Source organism: Mastomys coucha, unplaced genomic scaffold, assembly GCF_008632895.1.
Source record: "Mastomys coucha isolate ucsf_1 unplaced genomic scaffold, UCSF_Mcou_1 pScaffold13, whole genome shotgun sequence".
In the NCBI taxonomy this organism is placed as follows: Eukaryota; Metazoa; Chordata; class Mammalia; order Rodentia; family Muridae; genus Mastomys; species Mastomys coucha.
Genome location: NW_022196895.1, coordinates 70,592,642 through 70,610,073, shown reverse-complemented (window position 1 = coordinate 70,610,073; position 17,432 = coordinate 70,592,642). Strand labels below are relative to the sequence as shown.

At 46.0% G+C, this 17,432-nt stretch overlaps 1 protein-coding gene and 2 non-coding genes across 3 annotated transcripts in view; 2 read left to right on the top strand and 1 right to left on the bottom strand.

Moving 5' to 3' along the window:
* Acaa2 (acetyl-CoA acyltransferase 2) overlaps positions 1-12,073 on the bottom strand; it is a 32,866-nt gene extending 20,793 nt beyond the window's left edge. The window contains exons 1-3 of the mRNA XM_031366042.1: positions 11,925-12,073; positions 5,306-5,472; positions 521-649 (exon numbers count right to left, since the gene is read on the bottom strand). Coding sequence (XP_031221902.1) covers positions 521-649; positions 5,306-5,472; positions 11,925-11,940 — 312 coding nt within the window. The 5' untranslated portion in view covers positions 11,941-12,073. The remainder of the gene's footprint in view (positions 1-520; positions 650-5,305; positions 5,473-11,924) is intronic.
* Positions 12,074-12,448: 375 nt separating this feature from the next.
* On the top strand, positions 12,449-12,588 carry LOC116087884. The gene has a single exon (XR_004117673.1).
* Positions 12,589-12,677: 89 nt separating this feature from the next.
* LOC116087872 lies at positions 12,678-12,755 on the top strand. Its single transcript, XR_004117662.1, has one exon.
* Positions 12,756-17,432: the final 4,677 nt, after the last annotated feature.

Below are 17,432 nucleotides of genomic sequence, written 5' to 3'. Positions count from 1 at the left end.
AGCTCTGAGCTCATAGGTGCAAGCCGCACCCAGCTCTGAGCTCATAGGTGCAAGCCACACCCAGCTCTAAGGACAGGAATTCTTAGTTCAATACTAATTTGGAAAACCCACAGAGATACTAATCTCTGGATTAAACACATAATAAAGGGCACATCGATTTAAAAGTCATGAAAATTGGGGGAAGGAAGTCTTATTGATGGAACTGGTGAACTAGGAGACTCATAAAGAGATCTATTTCATTTTTCCAGCTCTTTCTTTCCGCCTCTCAGAAAAGACAAAAGCAATGAGCTTCTAAGAGGCTGGCACTGCGTTTAAAGTTAATTCTGGGAGAGTAGGAACACCTATTTAAAGTATGTTGTCACAGAGAGCAATGTGAAAACAGCAGACCCATTACACTATGTCTGTGCTCATTTCTTGGAGCTACTGAGAGATCAAAAGCTGCAATGCCCTATAGAGGGAGAGCAGTTCTTTAAATAACTATCAGCACGTTCAGAGTGGTACGTAAGGAGGCTGCCCATACCTGACATCCGCTCACGATGGACTGGAAACCAGAGCCACAGAGCCTGTTGAGGGTGAGGGCCCCAGTCTCTGTTGGGATTCCCACTCGCAAACCCACATGCCTTGCCAGGTACGCCGCATCTGAAGAGCTCTGGACAGGAAAAAGAATTCACTTCATAAGAAAGGCAGTAACAACAATCAAAAGAGATGTGGAAATGCTGTTTTTGCAACCAGTCTAGCCAGAGAGCTCCAGACACAATGAGACCCTGACTCAAAATAATGTGGAGGGATGATGACCTGTTGTTTTGGGCAAATACGCATGCATGCACTCGTGAGCACACACACAAATGTATTTACTCATACACAAGACACACACATGGGTAGTATATAATACCTTTTACTACCAGAAAGGATCAAATAAATTCAATAAACCATGAAGAACTGGTCTACAGCAGTAACATTTTTATGGCGTTCACCACACTACTCGTTTGCAGAAGTTTGAATTTTTTCCAAATTAAATTTAACAATTTTTGCACACTTATGGGTTAGTAGTTTAGAATGTTGGGTGGAAGGGTAAGGAAATCGGAAGAGCACCAGCCAATGTGGTGACTGTTTCATCGTTTATGCTGACCACAGTCCCCTAGCATTCCCAAACCAATGGCATTGAACAGATTTTAGTCAATGGGTATTCTTTTGTAGTTCTCTTAAAATATCTTATTGTGTGTATTTACCTATTTACCAATCATGAACTAGCTTATTTGAATATGTATAAGTGTGTGTGTATTTGCATGTCTGGGTACACATGTGTATGTGCCAAGGGTATCTTTTGCAATCAATGCCCACCTTAGCTCCTGTGGTAGCATCTATTTCCTCAGAGTTCACTGTTTTGGCTGCTCTACATAGCCAGTTTGCTCAGGGGACCCTGCTTTTGTTTCCCAAGAACTGAACAGGCCACCACAGTCCCCTAGCATTCCCATAAGTTCTGGGGGATCCAAACTCTGGCAGGCCCTTTACCCACTGAGCCATCTCTCCAGATCCTAAATGAGGAATTTTTACAAAAGAAAAAATATATACTTCTGGCCCTGCATGAGTACACGTGTGCACATACACGTGTATACCCTATACCCACGCATGTGCACAGACACATGTGCACATACATTGTACACATAGACATTCAAGTAAACTAGTTCATTACTGGTAAATAGGTAAATAATTTGAGACACTAGGAGGAACCCTGGGCTGGAGTGTGCACACTACAGTTCCCAGGCAGCACGGGCTTTGGTGTGGCCACACCTGTGGTCTTCAGGTGGGAAGAGTCATCTGCAAAGGATTTGGCATGTCTTTTGTAGAGGCAGGGCCAGAGTAATTTTGAGTATTCAAATAGTTAGATTGAGTCTGACTGCATGGAGACTAATTCTTCAGGCCTTAACAAATGCCTTAATATATTCCTACCTCTGTGTGTTCTAGTGTGGCTCTCCTGCACGATGCACACATGCCAGACACCTACTCTGGCTACTGTTTTCCCGAGACGTATTTCCCTTTTTGTTCTATCTTCTCAGTGGGTGCTTACAGAATGACTCTGAAGTCAGTTTTAGCCCTGAGACACTTAGGACAGTAGAAAAGGCTTATTAGAAGAGGGAGACACAAACAAAATGTTTGAAAACTGGCATTCTGAGTGTGATTGTGCTTGACTGTCTTGACAAACTCAGTTAGTTACAAACAATAGGAAAGAGTTGGGCTTGGTGGTGCACGCCTGTACTCAGGAGGTTACTCAGGAGGTTGAGGCAGGAGGGTTGCAAGTGCAAGGCTAGGCTGGGCTACACAGTAAATGTAGGGCCAGCTTGGGTAACTTAGTGAGATCTTGTCTCAATATAAAAAGTGAGAAGGGCTCCAGCTCAGTAGTGGAGCACCTGCTCAGCACACAGGAGTCCTGAGTTCCTGCCCTAGTACTGAGTTATCTAGTACTAGTACTGAGTTGTCTAGTACTAGTACTGAGTTGTCTAGTACTAGTACTGAGTTATCTAGTACTGATTATCTAGTACTGAAATACTGACTTTAGGAACAGAAGTTCAAACACAACAAAACTGATACTATTTATCACTGGTACTATGAATCACGAAGCTGATACTATTTATCACTGATTTATTACTGATGCTCTTTATTAACGGAACTGACACTATTTATCAATGAAGCTGATACTGTTTACTGTGACTTTCTAGGAACATGCAGAGATTCCACCAACACTGCGGGGACAACAATAGAGTTTTAGAAGGAATAAATCTCCCTAAAATAAATTCTAGGAAAACCCCAAACGAAATGTAGCCTATTCCTACTTTGTCTGCTCCAGCATCTTCTTGGTCAGCAGCAAAATCTCCTCCTGCCCCACCTCCAAAACAGAAAGGAAGATGGCCTAACATTAAGGATTAATTATTATCTTAGTTAGGGCTTTATTGCTGTGAAGAGACATCATGACCACAGCAACTCTTACAAAGGAAAACATTTCATGGGGGCTGGCTTACAGTTCAGAGGCTTAGTCCATAGGTGTCATGGACGGAAGCACGGTGACAGGCAGGCAGAGCCAGTGCTAGAGAGGCAACTGAGAGCTTTGCATGCGCATCAGCAGGCAGCAGGAAGAGAAAGCCCTGCTGGGCATGGTTTGAACATCTGACCTCAAAGCCTACCCTCATGACACACTTCCTCCAACAAAGCCTCTTACTCCAAGGGCACACCCCTAAGAGGGCACACCCCTAAGAGTGCACACCCCTAAGAGTGCACACCCCTAAGAGGGCACGCCCCTAAGAGGGCACGCCCCTAAGAGGGCACGCCCCTAAGAGGGCACGCCCCTAAGAGTGCACACCTCTAAGAGGGTACACCCCTAAGAGGGCCGCTCCTTGTGAGCCAAGCATTCAAACACACGAGTCTAAGGGAGCCACTCCTATTCAAACCACCACAGTTATACAATAGTTTAGACTCAGCAGGCAAAATTGAAGATATAAAATGACAGCACTTTTTCTGCATCTAAAGATACATAATGATGGCAGACAGAAGAGAGGTTTAGTCCCAGCCTCACACCTTTCTATGTCCACCACTTTGATTTGGCAGAGCTCATATCACCGGAATCTGGTACGGTTTAACATGACATGCCTCTGTAAGGCTTGTGAGCCAAAAGCTATTCTCAGAGTGGAAATCTGAGAATAGGGGGGGTCTGGCTGGAGGAAGTAGGTTACTTTTCCACTTCCTCTCCTTCTTTCACTTCCTAGCTCCCATCAGATGAGCAGCTTCCTCTGCCTCCTCCTGAAGCCATAGTCTTGAAAGCAGAAAGCAATGGCGTCAACTTAGTATAGACTGCAACTCTTGAAACTAAGATCCAAAAGAAATCCCTCCACAGCCGGGCATGATGGTCCATGCTTTCAGTCCCAGCAGAAGAGGCAGATCTCTGTGAGTTTGAAGACAGCCCCTTCTACATAGCGAGTTCCAGGATAACTAGGGCTATGTTAGAGAGATTCTGTCAATAAAACAAATTTTAAAAAAGGAAGGAAGAAAGAACAAAGAAAGAATAAAAGAAGTCCTTCCAACTCTCAATTGCTTTGCTCAGGTATTTTGTCTAGATGGTTAGAGCGTCTTAGAAATACACAGAATGGGGCGTGGTGGCGCACGCCTTTAATCCCAGCATGTGGGAGGCAGAGGCAGGTGGATTTCTGAGTTCCAGGCCAGCCTGGTCTACAGAGAGACAGCCAGGGCTATACAGAGAACCTCGAAAAATCAAAAAAAAAAAAAAAATACACAGAATGTTATACATAGGCTCACAAGTAGGTTCCCCCCCACCCAAAGCATCTGTTGTGTTAAATTATAATGTCTTTGATCTACTTTGGATGCCTTATAGTAACAGCTAAACAATTTTTACTATGGTGGATTAAATGAAAATGAAGTAGCACAATTATAAGGGGTGGCCTTGTCGGAGTGTTAGAGCTGGTGTGATCTTGTCAGAGTGTTAGAGCTGGTGTGATCTTGTCGGAGATCAATTCTATAGGCCCCAGGGAGAAAAAAATTAGTCACTGGGGACCATGTCTTTAGAGAGTAGAGTAGAGCCCTGGCCCTCCAGCTCTCTTTGCTTCCTGGTACCAAGGTGAAGCAGGCCTTCTCCAGGATGCCCTCCTCTCAGATGTGTTTTGTGGGCCCAGCTGCAAACAAGAGAGGCAAGTGCCTATGGATAGAAAGCACTGAAACTGGAAATCAAAACAGTCCTCCTCCAAGGCTGACATCTCAGGCATTTTTCCTTCAGGGACAGGACGCTGACAGGCATACCTCCTTAAGCAACACATAGAGACTTATTTCTCCAGAGTCTAGTAGGTCTGCTTTTTAAGAAGTGTTGAAGTGGGGCCAGGAAGATGCCCAAGACTTTGAGAGCGCTTGCTGCTCTGCTCTTACAGAGGACCTGGGTTTGGCTTCCTAACTGTGTCTAACTCCAGTTCGCAGGAACGTGATGCCCTCTCCTGACCTCCAGGGCCACAAGATGCACATGTCGTACACAGACAGACAGACAGACAGACAGGCAGGCAGGCAGGAAAACAAACACACACAAAATAAGAAATAAAATAAAAAAGAAGTGTTGAAATGCATTCCAAGTTGGACAGAACACATGTTGCTCTGAGTTTATTGCCTTTACTCTTAGAGTCAGAGTCACAAGGTCACACATTTCAAATACCGGCACCTATTACTGTACTCATCATGATGACCCAGTAAGGGAACTATTTTCAGAAAATGATCACAGAAAGCAATAAGCATGAACCCCACACTCCCCACTAACCTGCATGACATTGCCCACGATGACACTATCGACAGTTTCAGGTGGAACTTTGCCAGCAGCCAGGGCAGCCCTGGCAGCAATTTCAGTTAAGTCAGTAGCTGAGAAGTCCTTGAGAAGTCCCCCATAAGCACCAAAGGGCGTTCGCTTCGCAGCGACGATAAACACACCTAATGTGTCGAGGAGGAAAGAATTGCAAGCAGTCACAAGTTAACAAGTACCCCTAATATGTTTTAAGTTCTCTCTTCCATAAAACTGCAAGGTAAAGGGCAAGTTCCAGCTGGGTAACTGAAGGACCTTTGTCATTCAGTAATGCCTAGACCCAGTCACACACGCAGACAGAATATCCTAGTGCGGAGTCCAAGAGTTACATTGTAAATCTGTTCCCCTTCCACAACATTCTTACTCTGTTTACCATGCTAATAACATCATGCCTTTTCTGTGTGCAGATCCAAATAATTTCGGAACTAGAGGGCACGTTCCCTAGAAAGTCCCTGAAGGTTGTTGGAGGCTCACGACCCACCTCATAAGAACTCCTTCTGGATGGGATGTTGATGTCAAATGTCTCTAACTTTTGCTAAGGAACTTTCAATAAGAAGGGATACTACACCATGTAGCGCAGTAGGCCTGCAGACACATAATAAAATGTATGCCTATTCTCCATACTAAGCTGATTTGGACCAACCATCAACCCTAGTTCTATCCAAATGCACCTTAAGAGAGACAGATATGTGACTTCTAGAATATACGGTGTGCTACATGACTTTACATATGCCGCTGCTTCTGGAGTCACAGGGTGGCTCAAATGATAAGTAACTGAAACCCAGAACTGTTATTTTTGCTATCACTATCGTGCGCATAATAAAAATGGGCAGATTTGGTTCCCAGTTACACACAATATCCACCTGCGGCCGGCCAATCTAAGAAACTGTCCAGGCTTTGCGATTCTTTCCCCAGGTAAACAGAAAGTGTCCTTGCTGGGGTCAAGGTGGTAGCTCAGTGGCAGAGTGCTTGCCTAACGCATGTGAGGCCCTGTGTTCAAGCCTCGGTACAATAAGTAAGTAAATAAATTGAAATCTCTGCAATACTTCATGGGGTGTTAACTCCTTTTGCTTTCTTCATACTCTGCATTTCATCTAGCTATAACGGATACAGGATAATTGTGTATTTATTAACACAAGAATATAAATTTGCAGGTGGCTGCCAGCTAAACTTGTGTTTTTATGCACACAAATTAAGTAATCATTCCTTCCCACTGTCACAAACAAACCTTGTGATTGTACAGATCCCAAAGCTCCGCTGAGTGGAGAGTACTAGAGTTATACAGCGTGAAACCGAGAGAGCGGTCGGAGCTGTTACCTTGTACTAACTAAAATGTGTTCCCTGACAAGCATGTTTACCTGGGGAAAGATTCATAAAGTTTGGACAGCTTCTTTCTTAGACTAGCCAACTGCAGTTGAGTTTTGTGTGTAAACAGAAACCAAATTACTGCACAGTAAAAGACAATGATAGCAAAAAAAGTACAGTTCAGGGTCATAAGATACCTACCACGTATAAGAAATTTGATCACTTCCTGGACAACGCCTAATTTTCCCACAAACTATGAGATGGAAGTGTATTGCTAACAAACACAGAGGGGCTGGTACCGCGTAGGACAAAGCATCGCAGTGTGGGCCTGTAATTCCAGGCCTGGGAAAGGCAGGCGGAAACAGGAGGGACTGAGTACCTTGGACTACAGTGAGATTGTGTGTGTGCATGTGTATGTCTCCCATCATCACCGGCAATGAAGGACAGGAGGCAAGAAAGGAGTTAAACGAGTTGTTATTAAAATCTTGACCTATAATTAAGAATATCCAGACATTGTACCACTATTGTTGCCTAAGACCAATAATTTATGTGTGTGACCTCCTACACAAAACAGACTGGATTTAGCATAAAAATCGTTACCTACTTTGAGAAGCATGCAGTCTAACAGCGTGCAGGGCATTATGTGTAGCTTTGCTATGAGACAGATCTACAGCAGCTCTTACAGATACAGCCTCCGGGAGCTTACAGAGGACGATGGATGTTATTGGTGTATTAGAAGTGGTTTGTTCTGTTAACTGGGCTATCTAGAGGCACCACAGCCTCCTGAGTGATTGTGAATGCCCTGTAAGACTCCTTCATACACAGTTTCTGACTATTTTTTATTATTCATATTTTTTGTGTGCACTTGTGTGTTTTGTCGGTGTTCTTGTGTGTAGAGATCAGAGGTCAACCCCAAGTATTGTTTGAAGGTGATGTCCACCTTTTAAAGACAGTCTCTTTCACTTTACCCTGCTGGCTCAGCGAGGCTGGCTGGCCGGTGAGCCCGGTGAGCCCACCTGTCCTCTCTTCCCCAGCACTGAGATTACAAGCACACACCTCTAGGCCTGCCGGGTGCCATGTTTGTACTGCAAACACCTTTATCAGCTGAGCCGTCTCATCAGCTTCTCTCCCTGCCTCTGAATCAGTGTTTATTGCCCCCTAATGCTGTCGTCCTAGTTTCATCCGCTCTAACTCTGACTTTGGCTTTAGTATGCTCCCATCTGACCAGCCCCCTCCCAGATAACAACAAAGAACTGTAGGTGATTCATAAAGTTTCAGAAAGGCACCAGAACAAACTGCTTCCAAACTATCACGGCCTTTGGAAGTGCCTGAATGATGGGTATGCAAAGAACTGAGTAGATTTTTGTTTTTTGTTTTTTTTTGGTTTTTCTGAGACAGGGTTTCTCTGTGTAGCCCTGGCTGTCCTGGAACTCACTCTGTAGACCAGGCTGGCCTTGAACTCAGAAATACATCTACCTGCCTGGGCCTCCCAAGTGCTGGGATTATAGGCGTGCGCCACCACCGCCAGAGATTTTTTTTTAAATTAATTTTTATTTGGATATTTTCTTTACATTTCAAATGTTATCCCCTTTCCTGGTCCCCAGCCCCAGAACCCCCCTATCCTTTGCCCCTTTCCCCTGCTCCTATGGGGGTGTTCCCCCACTCACCCACCCACCCACCCACCCACTCCTCACCCTGGCATTCCCCTACACAGGACCAAGAGCCTCTCCTCCCATTTCTACCTGGGGCCAAATATATTCCTCCACATTCCCTTGCACTAAGGGTTTTTCAAAGCAGGAGTAAAACCAGACTGAAACAGTTATAGTAAAGTTAATCGGCTCTGGATATTAATTATCAGTTAATACTGGCTCCTTCTTACAGGGAAGGACAGTTTGCAGTCTGAGTTCAGACAAAGCAGCGGCTTTCGTGGAAACACCAGAGTCAACCTCCAGGATTGGAGAATGGTCAGTATTCTTTAAAGGAGAAATCTGAACCCAGTCTCCACACTGTCTCATCTGCTGCATCCAAAGTACAATGAAAAATGAGAGCCAGTGAGACGGTTTAGTGGGTAAGGGTGATTGTTGCCAAGGCTGCCTGCCTGAGTCCAACTCCTGGGACCCATAAGACGAGCCCATCAGTACAAAATAACAAAAAAGTGTTTCGGGAAACTGTAACTGCTTTCTATTGAATTTAAGACCTACTCTGTAGGGGAAGTACATGCGTGGTACTATAAGTCTGAACCTACTATTTGCTAAATAGACACAGTATCCAGCTGTCCTCTAAATTCCTATCTCTATGCCCACACGTGAGTGTAGCACTCAGCCCTCTTCAGAGAAGTTTCTTTGTGCAGTCGATAGTGGTTAATGCAGAAATTCAAACCTGGCTCAAGTGCAGAGAATGTGCCAGTGGAGTGCTCGGCCATAAAACACATATCTAGCCCTCCCCCAAGGCTCAGGGACTACTGTGGAAGGCTTGACTGAAAGGCTGGAGAGCCGGGGGTCAGGGAGGACCGGAGAGAAGCCTTCTGGATAAGATTGAACCACTGACTTCAGGAACTCACAGTAGCTAAGAGTGCCTTCCATATAAACAAGCCAGGCAACATTCTAGTGTGAAGGAGGGCAGGGCTCATGGGCTCCCTCCCTGGAGGAGAGAAGCTATTGGCAGCTGATGGTGTCTGTAGAAGGGAGTCCATTTTCTTCAAGGGCGTGTGTATTAGCTACTTTTCTGATGTTATGATAAAATACCAAGACCTACCCAGCCCTTGGGAGGCAGAGGCAGGTGGATTTCTGAGTTCGAGGCCAGCCTGGTCTACAGAGTGAGTTCCAGGACAGCCAGGGCTATACAGAGAAACCCTGACTCAAAAACAAGACAAAACAAAACACCAAGACCTAGGCACCTTGTGGGAGAGTTTGTTTTGGTTTAAGGTTCTAGAAGGATAAGAGGCTATTGTGGTGGAGATAAAAGGCAGGAAGCACAGAGAGCGAACTGTTGAAGAGACAGCTGTAAGCAGGTGGTTCTCAACCTGTGGGTCACGACCCCTTTAGAGTTACATATCAGCTATCCCGTTTATCAGATACTTACACTGCAAGTCATAACAGCAGCAAAATTGCAGGTATTAAATAGCAACGAAATAATTTTAGGTTGGGGGGGGTCGCCAGTTTGTAAACCCCAAACTGTTAAACAAACAAACAAAGGCTATTAAGATAAGAATGAGTGGGGAAAAGCACTTGTAGAATCTTCAGGACCCATAGCAGTTATGGTGCAGTGCCCTCAGAAGCCAGACTGGAAGTTGGAGGAGCTAGAGTTACAGGCTGTTGTGAACCATCTCATCAGGACACTGGGGGCCTAAAGTCAGGTTCTCTGTAAGAGCAGTCCACGCCCCACAACAAGGAAATTTTAAACATCCAGAAAAAAAAAAAAACAAGAAACAAAAAAAGGCCTCTTAGGTACTCGAAAGATCTGTGGCCTGATCACAGATGACCTTTGAAGAAACAGTGGAGGCCAATTTCATGTCTCTTCAGAAGTTCTTTTCATTTGCCACAATCCAAAAGAATAATCATGAAATATTAGCAGGGAAATAAGTGGTATCAGTAAAAAAAAAATTTTGGAAAAGAAAAACAAACCCACAAACTTCCCATTCACCTGTATAACTCACTCCTTACCTGATGATCCCAGACTAGAAAGGTCCAGGCTAACTCAATCAGTTCAACTACTTTTTAAAATACTGTGGGGTGTGCAGATGCAAAGAAGAGACCTTACAGGGTTCTTTGATAAATCATTTCAACAGTATCCAAATATGCAGATGTTTAAAGGTCTTTATCAAATTAAAACCTAAAATCTTCTGCGAATTCAGATGCTAAGAACTTTTTAAACAAACAAACAAAAGCAACAAACAAAAACCTCTTAAGGCAGGAAAGGGACATCGATCCAAAAAAAAAAAAAAAAAAAAAAAAAAAAAAAAAAAAAAAAGAGGGAGTCGGATTTTCTGAGATCTTGGCGGGGTTGTGCTGTGGACAGACGCACAGGACACCCCTCCGTGGGAGAACGTGAACATGAAGGCTACCGACTTCCAAGTGAACTTTGCTACAAAAGTGCTCCTTTTGTGGAAGCAATTACCAAGGGCTAGGAAAATTGCTAGTCATCCGTTTGTTTCCACATTGAGTTCAGCACCCCCTGGTGGCTTGTCTGAGGGGTCCTGAACCTTCCTACCCAGTGACTGACTGGCACTTTACTTGATAGGTATCAAAAACCTTACCTAAAGGGCTGGAGAGATGGCTCACAAAAACGTCATTCGTTACCTAAAACGAATGCTCCTCAATGCTCTAAATCTGTTCTTCCTTAGTCCTCTCCACCCCCAAAAGGTATCATCCATCGTAAAGAAGTTTCACAAGACCGAACTTCTTGTCATCTGACATTTCTTTTATATTTACCCACCACGGTCAGTCTGTCTAGACCTTACTGTCAAAGTTCTGGGCAGTGGTCCATTATTTTAAAGGCAGCAGCAGGGCCGAAAGGAAATCAAGCTAGAGAACAGACCGTGCCCTATCCGTCTGAATACTTAGATTGTCTTTCCCCCAGTTTCTGAGAAAACTCCCGCACAACGTCCACTTGGTCTTTGCACCACCAAAACGGTTCTTAGAGAAACCTCCGGTCTCTGAGGTTCGATTTATGTTTTTTCAACCTCATGTCAACAGATACTCGCGTCTTCTAGCTAAAATTCCACTTCCTGTGTAAACCGAGAGCCTGCACTTGCCTGCAGTCGCTCAAAGCAGAGAAATGGAAGAGAAAAGGGAGCAAGGCAGTTTCAAATACACTACTACGGATAGTTTTGAGGAATCAGGGCACCCCAGTGGAAATTCCCCGCAGCCTCATGGGAATATTTTCCTCCCTGCACACGCACTCCCTCCCGTGTGGCTGAGACCAAGCGTCTGGCTTCGGTGCACAGCTGCTGTGCCCCTGACCACCTCGGGTTCCTGACCACCTCGGGTTTCTGGCACCGCCTTGGCTTCCTGCAGAGCTGAGTTAAGAATTCACGACCACGACAGTGACCTCCAAGGTCAGGAACACAGGCCAACCCTGGTCTCCAGTCTGTGCTTTGGAAACTGCACAGAAATCGCTGTCGCCCGTGGCTTCCAAGGTGTTTCTCCTTAATGCAAACAATGCCCACCCCGATCCCGGCCCTGGGAGAGGAATGACCTGCACGGACACCTCTGCCTGCTCGCAGAGCCCAGAAGCCGAAGCACGGCCGGGGGCCCACCCAGGGCGCTGGGCTCACCTCGTAGCAGCGCCATGGCGAAGCTCGGCTATTGCGCGGGGCTCTCTCTGCTAAGCTCGGCCACCAGCCCTAGCCCAGCCTTAAGAGTGTGGGCGGCGCCCCGACAGGCCGCGCCCCTGCCCTTTCCCCTACTTCCCCATCCTCGCCCCCGCGCCTTGGGGGGAGGCCAAGGTTACCCCCACTCCGTGCCACGTGTGCCCCGCGCCCCTCCTCTGGGAATTTGAGAACGACCTCGGCCGCACACCCCATCTGTCCTATCGTAGGCTTCTAGAAGCACCGCCTGCTTGCTCGCTCGCTCCAGGACTGGTGCCAAGAACCCAGCATCATCCCCCACGTTACAGCCACTTAAGAGCCGGGGAAGCAGGCGGGGCCGACGGCTGGAGGGCGGGGCCTGTGGGCAGGGGGCGGGGCTGGCGGCGGGGCGGTGGGATAGGCTGCCCTTGCGCCTGCGCAGCCTTTCGGCCGAGGCCTGTTAGGTGCTAGGGGTGCAGCGGCGGGTGCAGGGTCGATGTGGTAGAGCAGGGAGCCTGGGTCCCCAAGGCAGCCCCGAGTGAGCCCGACGTATTTTCCTTATATGATCAGGCCTCTCGTAGCCGGCGCTGCTGGTTTGGAGCCTGAGAGGATTATGAAAACGTGGCAGGTGATGGGGTCAGGGGACCTGGAGCGGGGAGCTGAGGGGAGAGGGACCGAGGGGGAGGCCAGGCTTGGGGGAGGGGATAGGTGTAGGGGTACCCACGCCTCCGGCTGCGAGCCCTGCCAATGATGACGTGACCACTGCGCAATCTGAGTTCTGGGAACCAGGTGATGAAGTGTGCTGCGACACTGAGGCCAGGCGAGCTGGAGGCGGCCTAAGCAGAGAGAGGGGGTTGGGGGAGAGGGAGATAAGAGCTCAGGTCCCCAGGGCGGCCAAGTGGCCTGGGCTGAGCGTGGGAACAGGGCGTGGGTAGTGCTGTGGCATTCTTTTAACTCTTCAGTCACTGTCTACCCTCCTTAATCCATCTTTGAGAATGTTTCGCCAGCTCTCTTGAAGTGGGGACGTGCCTTTTAAATCTAATCTTTTCTCTCCTGTATCTTTGTGTAACAGGGTTGCCTGCTTTCCTGGAACTCGCCCTATAGACTAGGAATTACGTGATTCGCCTAAATGCTGGGATGAAAGGCGTACTTCACCACACCACACTTGGGTTTAACCACCATTTTTTTTTTTTAATCGGCAGACAAGTGGAAAGGTTCGTGTGGGGGAAAATACTGTTTGCTATGTCCCATCCGCTCATTAAAACCTTATTTTAAAAATTGCACGTTTACTTCACCCCGTGGACACTTCACCACACACACGTTTATTTACAGTTCTCTCAGGAATTTTCATGCAGTCACTGTGCAAAGCTCAAGCTATATGAACAGATAGATGTCTCTGCTCTTACATGGGGTCCTCTATTTCGTTTGCACTCCAAGTCACTACCAAGAGGACTTCTGTGCTTTCTGTTGACTGTAATTATAAATGTGAGTGGTCCCTGATGAAATCAGAGTGGAAAGTTAACACATACTCAAACGGGCATGTGCAAGTTTCAGTCTCAGAAAAGGAATTGGGGTGTTTCCTTAACCAAATGACCAAACTTAGAGTCACCAGTAAGGAGGCCGTGGTCTCTCTTGTGCGCGGAGAACATAACTCCCTTATGTAGGATTTCTCCCCTAAATGCCCCATAAGCCCAAAATTAATTGGAGACTGACTTTTGGAGTTTTTTTGTTTTGTTTGTAGTTATGCACAGAACTGTTTAAGGGTGGAGATTCAGTATCTGCAACTAAAGTCATGCAGGGCAAAAATGGATAGAAACAGTAGCAAGAAGGAAAACATGGCAAAAATGTTCCTAAAGAATGGAAAAGTGGGGGCTGGCCAGATGGCTCAGCGGGTAAGAGCATTGACTGCTCTCCCGGAGATCCTGAGTTTGGATCCCAGCAACCACATGGTGGCTCACAACCATCCGTAATGAGATCTGACGCCCTCTTCTGGTGCGTCTGAAGACAGCTACAGTGTATTACACTGGAGCGAGTGAGTGGGGCAGAGCGAGCCTGAGTTCAATTCCCAGCAGCCACATGATGGCTTACGGCCATCTGTACAACTACAATGTACTCATACACATAAAAAAAAAAATGGAAAAGTGTCTTATGCTCTGTTCTGTTTCCCATTTGTTCTAGAGATTAACACACACACACACACACACACACAGTCTCCTTTAAGCTAGAAGTTAAAGTAGTCTCTAAAGTAGTTAAGTAGTTATTTAGGTAGATACACCTATAACACTGCCTTTCAAAATAGAACTTAGGGGCCTCCACGTGGGACTTCTGAGCTAGGCTTCCCTTTCCGTTCTTAACAGGGTTAGCCTCCAGTGTTTTCAGGAATACAGTGTTATCTCTTTCTGTAGTTAATATTGGAGGGGAAGATTTGTTCATATAAAACTGGAAATGAGTCAGTTATAAATCTAAATACTACTGTTTAAGAGCTTATCTGGGTCTCAGAACGGTCCAGCTTCCATCCTTTCTCCCACACTTTCTGGGCCACATTTCCATGGTTAACACAGCTTTCCCCCATCTTCCTTGTAATATTCAGCGTTGCAAGAAGTTACAGTAGTGGCAGCTGAGGAGAGCAGGTGGCATCACGGGAGCTGTTTTAGAATGAGGGTGTGATGCTGAGAGAATGGCGCATGCCTATAGTCATGGCACTTGAGAGAGAGGGGTGAAGAAGATGCTAAGTTCATGTCAGCGCCGACTAGATAAGAAGACCCTGGGCCAGTGCAAGGGGGAGACTGTGCACATGTACACAGTCTGGTTTGGTGAGAATTTCAGTTACATGGCAAATAGTGGCTTGGCTGCCGTGGTTTTTACTTACAACAAATATCTGCTCTCCAGAAATTTCAGGTTGCCAAACAAGGATAAAGGAATAAACTATAGACGTGAAATGGCAGGCCTTGATTTGAGAACTTGCTTAAGTTTACCCTGTTTTAGTGAGTTCTGGTAGCTGTGAGGCATTGTCCTGGCCTTGACTTGAGAGCCCTTTTCTTCTCTATTTGGTTGCAAGCTGTTTGCAGTTTCTAAGAAACTGTTTAAAATGTTATATAGCAGGCTGGTGAGATGGCTCAGTGGGTAAGAGCACCGACTGCTCTTCAGAAGGTCATGAGTTCAAATCCCAGCAACCACATGGTGCCTCACAACCACTCGTAATGAACTCTGACGCCCTCTTCTGGTGTGTCTGAAGACAGCTACAATGTACTCATGTGTGTGTGTGTGTATTTTAAAAAACAAAAATAAATAAATAAATAAAAATGTCATATAGCCATATGACTTAGAGCAAATCTCCATACATTCTTGAGTACAAGTTTACCCTGTAAAGCAATGACAGTGAACGTAGACAACATTATTTAGCTGTCTACTAGTCAGACAGGTTGGAAAACACATTTGTAGTTAATGCCTGTGCCAGGAGGAAAGTGTGCACCAAGGACATACCTCAGGGAATTAACTGGTATCTTAGCAAGAAGGTGGTAGGGTTTTGTGTTTGGTTAGGGTTCAGAGAAGCAGGAGTGCCTGTCTGGAGGTGAGATCATTAAGACATAGTAAGTACTAGGCCAGCCAAGGTACGCAGTGTAATCTTGTCTCAAAACAAAAAAATAGAAATCTAGTCCAACATCAGGAAAGTCAAACTGAGATTGCTATGATGTTATTGGACAATATGGTTTTTTTGGTTTTGTTTTGGTTTGGTTTTTTTGTTTTGTTTTATTTTGTTTTTTGAGACAGGGTTTCTCTGTGTAGCCCTGGCTATCCTGGAACTCACTCTGTAGACCAGGCTAGCCTCGAACTCAGAAATCCACCTGCCTCTGCCTCCCAAGTGCTGGGATTAAAGGCGTGCGCCACCACCGCCCGGCCGGACAATATGTAGTGCCTGAGGTCTAAGCTCTAAGAGATGAGAGCTCAGCCAGAGCCACACTTGGTGAAGGAGTGCCAGTCTCATAGTAATGTCTATGGTTTCTGTTTGTCTGTGCTTAAACAAGCTTATGTCAACTCGTTTCAAGCTTATGTCACCTTACTTTGTCTCATCAGCCACAGCCGGTTGTGGGCATTTTATAAGCTCATGTATCAGTCTGGTAGTACCAACCCTATGGGCTTTAGCCAGTTCCCAGGTTTGAAGCTGCTTTTCCTTCTCAGCCATTGGCTGGTAAGAGTATCGTGTATAAAACACAGCCTGACATATAAAAGGTTAAAGGTGAAGGCTTCCTTAGAGTGTATCGTACTGTCGGTTACCAGAGAAAAAGAATATGCCCTTTGGTTGGAATCTGGGTTCAGAGACTTTTCACAGGCACACTGGAGACCGAATCCAGAGTGAGCTACATGCTGGGCGTGCCTTCTACCTGTGAGCTGAACCTTCACCCACGGTGAACATTGCATTTTAGTAGTGGGTCCTACTGATGAATGTCTGAGAGCAGCACCATGGACTGCTTTGTCCTTGTACATTTAAGAAGAGCTGGAGATGTAAAATTTACCAATTCCCAGGTGCTTTTGTTATGTGCTGCCTGGAGGGAGCACTCCTGGGGAGTTGTGTGTGTGTACTGCCTGGAGGGATAAAAAATGATACAGGGAGCCAGGCGGTGGTGGTGCACGCCTTTAATCCCAGCACTTGGGGAGGTTGCTCTGGATCGAGCATGTAGGAGGATCTGAGTTCAAATCCATATTACATAGAAAAAAGCTGGATGCGCAGGGGTGTGTGCCTGTAACCCCGGCATTGGGGGAACAGAGATGAATGGATAGTGAGAGCTTGCTGCCTAGACCAGAGAGTGAGCTTCCAGTCCAATGAGAGGTCTTGTCTCAGTGGAATGAGGTAGAGTGTGGTAGAAGAAAGACATGGAGCATCCATCCTCTCCTGGCCCTTCCACATGAACGGGCACGGGCAGGTGTACACACACACACACATATGCCACAAAGAGGCTGGGAGACACAGCTTAGTTTAAAAGCACTTGCTCAAAAATCATGAGGACCAGAGTTCAGTTTCCAGTACCTGAAGCCAAGTGCCACAGCAGACCCAAGCTAGCAGAGTCACTGGGCCTTGTGGTCCTCCAGCCTGAGAGAGAAAACAGAGCTCCCTGCTCAGGGATGAGACTCCGCCTCAAAGAACAGGCAGAGTGATTGAGAACGCTAGTCTCCTCGGTTCCTCATGTTACACAAGTGCATACATGCCACATATGACAGCATACACTTAGAGAGATACACATGCGCGCACGCACGCACGCATGCGTGCATAGAAATCATAAAGAGATGTAAACTGTAGCCAATACTTTTTAGTTAAGTCATCATTTTAAATTTCATTCAGATTTGACACACCACTTTATTCAAAAGTATAGATTTCCACACATTTTTACCCACAGTGGAATAATTACAGTAACTGGTACAAGCATTTTTTTTCTATAACACAGCTGTAGTTTACAGACTTGTCCAAAATGAAAATAAAAATTTTTTCAGATTTTTTTT